The sequence below is a fragment of the Pyrus communis genome, chromosome 5 (genome assembly GCF_041283825.1).
Source record: "Pyrus communis isolate YQ-2024b chromosome 5, ASM4128382v1, whole genome shotgun sequence".
In the NCBI taxonomy this organism is placed as follows: Eukaryota; Viridiplantae; Streptophyta; class Magnoliopsida; order Rosales; family Rosaceae; genus Pyrus; species Pyrus communis.
In genome coordinates this window covers 3,949,999-3,960,280 of record NC_142569.1, presented here as the reverse complement: position 1 = coordinate 3,960,280, position 10,282 = coordinate 3,949,999, and the positions used below count along the sequence as shown (strand labels likewise).

At 37.3% G+C, this 10,282-nt stretch overlaps 2 protein-coding genes across 2 annotated transcripts; both read left to right on the top strand.

The window, feature by feature from the left end:
- Positions 1 to 4,766: 4,766 nt before the first annotated feature.
- LOC137724089 (uncharacterized) lies at positions 4,767 to 5,935 on the top strand. The gene has a single exon (XM_068463024.2). The coding sequence runs from the start codon at positions 4,776 to 4,778 to the stop codon at positions 5,805 to 5,807; it is 1,032 nt and encodes a 343-aa protein (XP_068319125.2). The 5' UTR covers positions 4,767 to 4,775; the 3' UTR covers positions 5,808 to 5,935.
- Positions 5,936 to 8,861: 2,926 nt separating this feature from the next.
- LOC137727108 (uncharacterized) lies at positions 8,862 to 10,053 on the top strand. The gene has a single exon (XM_068466044.2). It carries the CDS (start codon positions 8,974 to 8,976, stop codon positions 9,838 to 9,840), a length of 867 nt encoding a protein of 288 aa, XP_068322145.1. The 5' UTR covers positions 8,862 to 8,973; the 3' UTR covers positions 9,841 to 10,053.
- Positions 10,054 to 10,282: the final 229 nt, after the last annotated feature.

Here is a 10,282-nt window from a genome sequence, read left to right as displayed (position 1 = left end):
TTAAAAAATTATTAAAAACTAAAAGAAATCATTTAATATTTTTAAAAATATTAAAATAATAAAGAAAAGTTATTTAAGAAAAAAAAAAAAAAAAAAAAACCAACATCACAACATCAATTCGTCCCATTCCCCCCCTTATCTCTCTTCTCCCCATCTTCATCTTCTTTCCCCATTCTGCAACTGCAACCCAGAAAAAAAGAAGAGGAAAAAAAAAAAAAAACCAATTTGTTTTCCCCGTTCCCCACCCCCTCTTCTCCCCACACCCACTCTCCGCACCCAACCTCCCTACCTTCGCACCCATTACCTGTAACCAAAAAAAAAAAAACCAGAAAAAACCCAAATCTCGTTGAGGTGGAATCGGGAAATCTTCGCTAGACCGATTCCGAAGGTTGAGAACCTGGGCACGGAGAAAATGGGGGGGGGGAATAGGTGTGGAAGGAAAATGGTGGGTGCTGGGGGGGACGGACGAACTAGGTTTTTTTTTTTTTTTTCTTTCTCTCTTCTTCTTCTTGTTTTTCTTTTGCAGGGTGGGGGGAGGGAGGACGAACTAAGTTTCTCATTTTTTTTTTTTTTTCTTCTTCTTGTTCTTCTTCCTCCTCCTTCGGGTTGGGTTGGGGTTGGTTTTTTTTTTTTTTTTTTTTTTTTTTTTTTTTTTTTTTTTTTTTTTTCTCTTCTTCTTCTTCCTCCTCCTTCTTTCTAGGTTGCAGGAGGTTGAGTTTGTGGTGGGGGGAGGGGGGACGAACTGGGTTTGGTTTGGGTTTTTTTTTTTTTTTCCTCTTCTTCTTCCTCCTTCTTCTTCTTTTTGGGTTGCAGGAACATGGGGAAGAGAGAGAGGAGGGAGGGACGAAAGGAGAGGTTTATATTTTATTTTTTGTATGTACTTTTTTTTATTATTTTAATATTTAAATAATATTAAATGATTTTTTTTGTTTTTAATAATTTTTTAAATAAATAATGGGTCCCGGATCAAGCCACATCAGCATTTAACAGAGAAATAAATGGCAAAGCTAACGGAAGGTATAACATTGACACAAATTCTAAATATGAGGTATGACATTGTCAATTTTAAAAGATAAGGTATGAAAGTGTCGTGACACCAATAGCTAAGGTAGTTTTTTGTACTTTACCATTTTCTTTAAGACTCAAAAAAATGGAATCTTACAACTTAAACTAAACAAAGAGAACTAAAAAAAGGGAATCACAAGAAAGGGAGAAAGAGAAGAGAGGAGGAAAGAAAGTAAGAGATGATTGAAGGAAAAAGAAAGAAGGGAGATGATCGGACGAGATAAAGAGGAAGATGAGTGAGAGAAAGAACCGAAAGAATGAAGAGGATTGGAGGAGAGACGAAAAAGGTAAAAGAAAAAAAAAGGAAAGAGAAAGAAGAAAGGAGAGAGAGATAGATTTGGAGTGAGAAGGGAAGATCGGGAGAAAAGAAATGAGTGAGTTTAAATTTAAAAACTCTAAAAATTTACTTTTTATGTTTTTAGATAATAGACTATATTTTTGAGTTAGTCTTAAGTTCAGTTTTTTTAAATAGTCCTACCAAAGAAGTTTTTAAGGCCTAAAACTTGAAAATTATTTTTGAGTTTAAAAAGTTAGATTCAAGTAAAGTACCAAACAAACCCTAAATTTTGCATGCTTTTTTTTCAATGATGTCATTCTTATGCCTTGCTTTCCTCATTTATTTATGTCTTTGCATTTTGTTGGGGTAGGGGTAGGTCTGAAGGTGATCGACAGTTAAGTACTTTGTATTTATATGTTTATTTGGCAGATAATATGCAGAGGTTATATTCATAAGTCTCAAGTTTTTTGTTCGCCAAAAACAAAAGTTTGAAGTTTTGAAGGCAAAGGATCCTTTTAGTGGGGTATTGACAAAGAGAAATGTCAAAGCTTAAGGGGATTCTCTCAAAAGTGGAATTATGAATTATTTGTCACCTTATATTTTTGGCACAGTTCTATAAGGTCATCTCCAACCGAAGGGTCCAAAGGGCCAGAGGGCCGAAAATAGACCGAAAACCGTTTTCAACCGAGGGCTAGGCCAGAGGGCTCTGGAATCTAAGAGGGCCCCACAGAATCAGAGAGGGCTAGAGGGCTGGAGGGTTGGCTGCATGCAGCCAGCCAGCTAGCTCAGGGCTGGCCATTTTTTTTTTTGCTTATGTTGGTTTTCCTATCGGTTATTCTTTGAATATTTTTTTTAACAGTTTTATTATTTTTTTTATTTACAAAAATTTTCCTATAACTTGTATTTTTCATATATTTTTTTTAATTATATTTTTTTTTTCCTATAACTTTTATTTTACAAATTTGTTTCATATATTTTTTTTTAATTTCATTTTTTTCCTATAACTTCTATTTCACAAAATTTGTTTCATTTTATTTTAAATTCTATTTTTTTTCCTATAACTTCTATTTCACAAAATTTGTTTCATATTTTTTTTAATTCTATTTTTTTTTTTCTATAACCTCCTAAGCCATTATACAACATCAAATTAAATTAAGTAACATGAAACAACATTAAACAATATTAATAACATTAACCAACATAAAAATTATACAACATAAAAATAAATAAAAATTAACAACATGAAACTTAAACAACATTTAAGTTGTAGTTTTTAAATAATAAATTATGTTTGGCCCTCTGGCCCTCGATTGGAGACGGAGGCAAATATGGCCTTGTATTGTTCATTAAAATATTAATATCTTGGAGAATCTTGGAGGGCCAGAGGGCTAAAACGAGCCCTTTGGCCAGCCATCGGTTGGAGATGGCCTAATGTTGACGATAGAATTGATGTTAAACCCTGAGGACAAAGAGTCCATAAAAACTTCCATTTTGAGAGTTACAAAGGAAAAAGTGAAGTATTACTTAATATTCTAAAAAAAGAGTTATGAAAATGAAAATAAGGAATGAAGAACAGAAGAAGTGCAACAGGACATTTTATAGTGCAAATAACAATTTCAAAAAACAAAGTCAAATTCTTCACATAGATCATCTTAATTTAGCAAAATCTCATTCTGGTTAGGTAAGCAATCATCCTATAGGCTTTGTTTAGTAGGATTGTAAAGGACTCGAGGCAAAAGCAAGTCTAGCTAACTCCTCGAGTTCTTGTAACAAAAACTTCCAACTTAACAACATTTTAATAATATAATGTAATACATGAACGATATTTTACTTTAAGAATTTGATGATTAGGAGTAGCGGTGGGCTAAGTTGTCACGCTTGTAGTTTCTTTTGAAACAAAAGAATACTCAACTAAATGTCAAATTGAAGATAGTCAATTCAAAATTAGAAGAAAAAAAAAATCTGTTAATACCATACGGTCTACTGTTATTTCTCATCACTTATAAGTGAGAAGTTTCACATTCAACTTATATAGATGACGATGACGTGTTGTATTTGTGTTGATTCGCTTCATAGTTAGGGGTTGACCCAGCATGTAGCCTATCCCAACTCCCTTCCCCTTAGACTAGAATATCGTTTATCTAAAAAAAAAAAAAAAATAAACATGATGATTTTACTCTAAGAAAACTTCTTGAATAGAGTAGAATTCGAGTTGTTCTATAAAAAATTAAAATCTACACGAGCTTTATGAGTCAAACATATCAATGCTCAAGTTTGATTTGTTTCTTATCGAGCCGAATATAAGTTTGACAAGTTAATCTTTGACGAGCCAAACACAACCTGAACTTGGTACAAACTCATAGTGTTTCGAGCCGGTTTCCAACCCTATTATATAGAATAAAATGGCTATTAATATCATCCCTGTTTGGATTTGATTCACGGAAATAGAATCTTAGTCCAAATGATGGCCTTCTTTAACTTACAAGGGCTAACATGCAAACCCAGAACACTTGTGGAAGAAGCCCAATTCTTGTTGTAGTGCAGCTGTCCACAGCTTAAAATAAAATTGAGACGGGATTATTATCTAGTGCCACGGTCTATAGGTTTCAAGTTTGACTCATATCTAGTAGTGGATTCATTTATGGATTCGGATGGCCTCGAGACCGCTCAAAAGTTAGAAAAAGCGCATGTGAAGAACTTCGAGGGCCACCCAATGGCATGGGCATGTGGTGGAAGAGAGAAAACCATTATGACTATGCAGATGTTGTGCAACAGAAGCTTTGAACTAAGAAGAAATATCTAATTTCAGACGAGAGGAACACATAGAAGATCACCATAGTTATGTTGTTCTTAGACCTTAGTTCCAACGAAGAAGAAAGAGAAAATGACTCTCTCTTTTTCCATTTCCCAAGCTACCAACTCCCATTTTCATTATTTTTTAACTGTTGTCCAATCAGATTACCGTGTCAAAGCTATCCGCGGGTCTCTCTTACAAGAGAAGAAAAACAAGTATGGAAGGCGAATTGGGATGACGTCTTGGTACTCAATTTGGTAGACTTGGTAGTGATAGGTCCAGTGGTCCACTACGAAACTAAAACCCTAGCTAATTAAGAGTTAACTGTAATAACCAAACCATGCGTGCAAAATTGTCTTAACTTAATACAAAACCAATTATCTCCGAACAAAATAACCGCAGCTAAAACAAACTCAAACCTCACTTAGGCTTCGGTTCTAACCTTCACTATCGATCGTTACACCGAACCAAACATTTTAAAAATCTCTCCACTCCCCCAACATTTCTTACCAAATTCAACTTCTCCAACACTTCATTTCAAATTCTAACCTTGAAAGAACAAAGACTCAACCAATCAATTCCGGAAAAGAAAACAGCGTACGTTTAACCTAACATCCGAGGTCTAGAAAACAAAAGAAAATGGTGTCCAAGATTTTGAAGAAAACCGCAGTCGACAAAAATCCCACGTCCACCAAGGGGTGTCATGGCACAAGGCAGCGCCACCGCCGCAGCTGCTCCGTTATAAAGGCCGCAGCTGCTGCCTCCTCTATCGTGCTGACCCGCATTGGCTCCAAAGGATTTAAGATCATTCAAAAAACCCAAATCCGAAAGGGTCAACCTGAATCCGAATTATCCCGGGAACGCCGTCCGCTCCCACCACTGACTTCGCCGGAGAAGCGGACCGTGTTTCTGGATCTGGATGAGACACTGGTCCATTCCGTGACGGGCCCGCCGCCCAAGAGATTTGACTTCGTCGTACGGCCGATGATTCGCGGCAAAGTAATGACTTTCTACGTCGTGAAGCGTCCTGGCGTGGACGAGTTTTTGGAGAAATTAGGAAACAAGTACGAGGTGGTGGTGTTCACGGCCGGGTTGCGCGAGTACGCGATGCTGGTGCTCGACCGGTTGGACCGGAAGCGGGTGATTTCGCACCGGCTATTCAGGGACACGTGTACGGAGGTGAATGGGAGGTTCGTGAAGGACCTGGCAATTCAGGGGAGGGACCTGAGCCGGCTGGTGATTGTCGACGACAACCCCAACGCGTACAGCTTCCAGCCGGAGAACGCAATCCCAATCCTGCCGTTTGTGGACGACGTGGCCGACCGGGAGCTGAGGGGGGTGCTGGAGTTCTTCGAGGACGAGGAGGTTCGCTGCTGCGACGACATTAGGGACGCTGTGAGGCGGTTTGTTGGGGATGACGAGGCGATGACGTCATCAGACGACGACGACGATGGGTTGGAGTTGGAGGAGATGATGGATGCCAAGTGTAAGCTCCCGGTGCTGATGGTTTCATCAAAAGCGCGGGAAATCATGAGTCGACGTGAATTTCACCCATTTGGTATGCTACCCATTTTAGGGTTTCGGACGAGGATGGTGGTGATGTTCTGTTTGTTTCTGCTACTTCTTCATGTGTTGTGCTTTCGCACAGGATCAGTTCACACATTTTTCTAATAGTATTGAAATTTAACAAGAGCTTCTTTTAGTTTTGTTTCTAATATATATTAAACCGTTCACTCCATCTTTTACATTTAAGTTTGAATCGCTTCGTCAATGTATTGAGAAAAAAATAGTGAACAAAATCCTGACACCAAAAATTATAGAAAGACTAAAATACTCTATGATTTTTTTTTTTTCAAATGATAGACAAATATTTTTGTAAGCACGAGTTTTCTGTGACAAATGAAACAAGAATACGTCTATAGAATAATAAATTTGTATTAATGAGTTTGGGGTCACAATCTTTGTGGTTTATTCTTTACAAGACTATTTATCTGGTTCGATCTCTAGCTAGTATTGAGATGTGATCATGCAATTGATCTTGAATCATGACAATATTTTATCAAGGGCCACCGAGGCTTGATTTTGAACGAAACAGGACCACGAGCAATTTCACGTGGTGGGTGGTCTTAGGCTTTAGTATGGATGAACTAGCACGTATATTTGTTGTGCTTGTTGATGATCCACGAGTTTGATGAAGAACACGGGTGTTTGGGTGTTTGGTATGTGCTTTGGCTAGAGAGCTTTCTGGTTTTCTCCGAAGGTTTGGTCTTGTTTTGTTTCTCTTATGTTTTGTTTCTTGAAAATGAGCCTAGTATTTAGAGGCGAGTGATTGAGTCTTAGTTTAGAATCTCAATCCCAATCTCAATCCGTAATTTGTGGAATTAATTTCCAGATTTGATTTAATTTGAGCTAATTATTTAATTAAATCAGAATCTTTAATTTAGGAAATTAAACCATAATTGATATAATTTATCAAAGTAGAGTTAATTTGTCCCTTTTTGAATTTGATTTAATTTAGTTTATAGACTAATTGATTTAATATTATCACTAATTAAATGAAAATTAGTAGTTTAAGGAATTAAACCATAATTGAGAGATTTGGTCAGGTAGCATTAATTTGCTCTTTTTTTTTTTTATAATTATTTTGATTTGTTTAACGGATGCCTTAGATGCCAATATGTGTCATTCTTGTTGACTCATCCGGCTTTGATAAGTCACATACGTACAATGTGTGCAATTTGGCGAGATCCATGATGTGTGCCCTATAATCCCTAGTGAGTCAAATTTAATTCGTTGGTGAACATTTATTTTATTAAAATTTGGATGTCTAAAATTAATCAATGTATAAATACAAATAGATACATTAGTATCATCAGCGAGAGTGTTGAAAAACCATATTGGTTCTCAATCAAACCCAAGGAGATACACCTTTCTCTTTGAAAACATAAGCGGCCACCTTGCTGCAGCGGTGCTTCACTTTCGAGGAGATTACTTGAATATAACGGACTGCAAGGTGATAATTTGCTCAAAAATGCATGTCTAAAGCGCTTTTAGTATACAGTATATCCATGCAAGTCGTATTAATTTTCCTTTGATTTGTACGTATACATTAATTATAATGCTAGTAAAAAAAGATAATTGCAATACATTATCACCCAACAACTACAGAAGCTTTCTCTTCAAAAACAAGAACAAATAAGAAGGTTCTCAAGGGCCACTCATTACTACGGTCTAGTAGTATTCACCTTCACTTGTAAGTAAGATGTCATAGGTTCAATTTTCGCCAAAAGGCGAATTTGAACCACATTATTGCTAGCCTATTGTAAGGCTAAGCTCACCTCCTCTCCTTTAGTGTGGATAATATCGTTTGTTTTAAAATAAAATTATAAAAAAATAAAAATAAAAATAAAAAGTTATCAAGAATGAGAAGAAAAAGAGTTGGCAAAACATGTAATTTTGCAGAGATTATGTAAAACCTAGCTGCTAGCTAGACTTGACAATTTCTTACATGACACGAAAATAATGGGTTTCGGGTTAACACGATAACTAATCGGGTCATTATCAGGTCACACGATAATAACCCGTTAATAACGGGTCCTTAATAAGTTTACGCGAGAGTGACATGCGGGTAACTTGTTTCGACACAATAAGAAAAAAGTTATTTTGATGATTTTAATTTTTTTAAACTACTAAAAAAAACTTACTATAAAATACAATAGATATAATGAATATGTATATATTGTTTATTAATTATTATTCTATATAAATTTTAAATTTTAAATTTTATTTATTTATTTATTTTTATAGTATATTATAGGCAAAGATTGAGATTAAAAATCATAAAACACATTAAAAATAAAAATATTAAGTAATTTAAAAATACCAAACACGTTAAAAAAAATTATAATAATTAATTTACATGTGCGAAAAATAAAGAAGAAAAAAATGCATACGCTCGTAGTTGCATCCTCTACGCTTTGAGGATGGGTACTTGATCGTTTGAATTTTTAAAACCATACAAACTCTCATGAATAGTATTTTTAAGGGAGTTCAAAATAAACAAAATTCATAATCATTAATGTATAAGTCTGAAAAATATGAAAACATAATAAACGTTCATAATTGCATCCTCAACGCTTAGATGATGGTTACACATTCGTTTGGATTTTTAAAACCCTCCAAATCTCATGAACAGTGTTTTTTATTTGTGTGCAAAATTAATAATAATTATTATAGAAGTGTGAAAAATGTAATCACTCGTATTGAAAAGTTTTACAACTTTCATGAAGGGGTCAACTCCGAAATTTAGCATGTATATACTAATTCAGTATTATGTTTTACATTTTTTGGGGTCAAATTATATTTTTCATTTTCATTTTTATTGATTTAAAATATATTTTTCTTAACGGATAACTGGTCGGGTTATATTACCTGATAATATTAACGGGTTGATTTCAGATCGGGTCATATTACTCGTTTACTTTAACGGATATTACACGATAAGACCGGTTAAGCTATCAGGTACAACATGAACACGATAAACACGAATGTCAAGTCTACAGCCAGCCGATGCGCCCGAACCAAACCAACAACCGCCGCTCCCCCTCAAAACAAACAAACTTAGCCTCAGCTTCGGATTCGAACCTACACTGACGACCGTTACACCGAACCTAAAGTTTAAAAAAGTCCCCCAAACCACCGTTTTATTTCAAACCTCCAACACCTCTCTCTCTCTCTCTCTCTCTCTCTCTCTTTATATTTCTGTTTCTCTCTTGATTTCTCTAATCAAGATTTCGCAGAAGCAATTGGGAAAGCAAGAAATTTGAAGTTTGAGGAAATGGTGTCCAAGATTGTGAAGAAGAGCGCCAACAGGCGACGCAATCGCGGAAAGTCCTCGGCCAAGAAGGCGGCAGTCGCGGCCTCCTCCGCCGTGCTGGCCTCCCTCTTCACTTGCCCGCGCCGCCTCGTCAAGCTCTTCGCGAAACTTGCGCGAATTGGCACTCCGAACCGCCACAAGGGCTTCAAGATCCTCAAGAAAGCCCAAGTCCATGAAGGGGAGCCGGAATCCGAACCTGGATCGGGAAACCCGCTCTGCCGCAAGCTCTTGTTCGAGCCGCCCCTTCCGCCGCTTTTCTATCCGGAGACGATGACGGTGATTCTCGATCTGGATGAGACCTTGGTGCACGCACAGGCCGACCCGCCTCCGGAGAAGTTCGATTTCATAGTGCGGCCGAAGATCGACGGAATCGAGATGAATTTTTATGTTCTTAAGCGGCCCGGAGTGGACGAGTTGTTGGAGAAGTTAGGGGCGATGTACGAGGTGGTGGTGTTCACGGCAGGGTTGAGAGAGTACGCGTCGCTGGTGCTGGACCGGTTGGACCGGAAACGGGCGATTTCGCACCGGCTCTATCGGGACGCGTGTAAAGAAGTGGACGGGAAGTTCGTGAAGGACTTGTCCGGGCTGGGGAGGGACTTGAGCCGGGTGGTGATTGTGGATGACAATCCCAATTCGTACCTCTTTCAACCGGAGAATGCTGTTCCGGTCCGACCGTTTGTGGAGGACATGGCGGACCGGGAACTGGGGAGATTGGTGGAGTTCTTTGAAGGGTTGGATTGTGAGGACATGAGGGACGCTGTGAAGAAATTTGTTGGCTGCGGCGGCGGAGGCGACGGCGGTGGATCAAAAGACGGCAAAGCAGTGTGATTTTCATTTGGCTCAATGGGATTTTTTTTCCTTCTTCTGTTGAGTTTGTTTTGTTGAAGTTGAACAGCCAACGTTCAATTTTTTTTTTTGAAATTTTAAGGGAAAGTGAAAAAAGAGGCTCTTCTTATTTCACCAGATTTGATTTGATTTGATTTGTAAACTCAGCTCTCAGTTCAATTGCTCAATTAATTATATGTAGCTTGATTTGGTTTCTGTTGTTCTTTTCATAAACTCATCATATAACTATAACGAGAAATTAGTGGATGATACATTATTACGACGTCAGCCGATGATATTTTCGTTCGAAATTTGACGTGTGTGCAGTTGTTCGCAGTTGGATTTAAAACTTTTTTTCAGTTTAAATTTAAAAGCTTTTTTCATTTGGGAAACAAAATTAAAAATTAAAAGTAATTCCAAACAACCGCCCCTTTCGCCAAAGCCT

Coding starts and splice junctions, on each gene's coding strand:
- LOC137727108 (XM_068466044.2), top strand. CDS start 8,974: ATGGTGTCCAAGATTGTGAAGAAGAGCGCCAACAGGCGACGCAATCGC.
- LOC137724089 (XM_068463024.2), top strand. CDS start 4,776: ATGGTGTCCAAGATTTTGAAGAAAACCGCAGTCGACAAAAATCCCACG.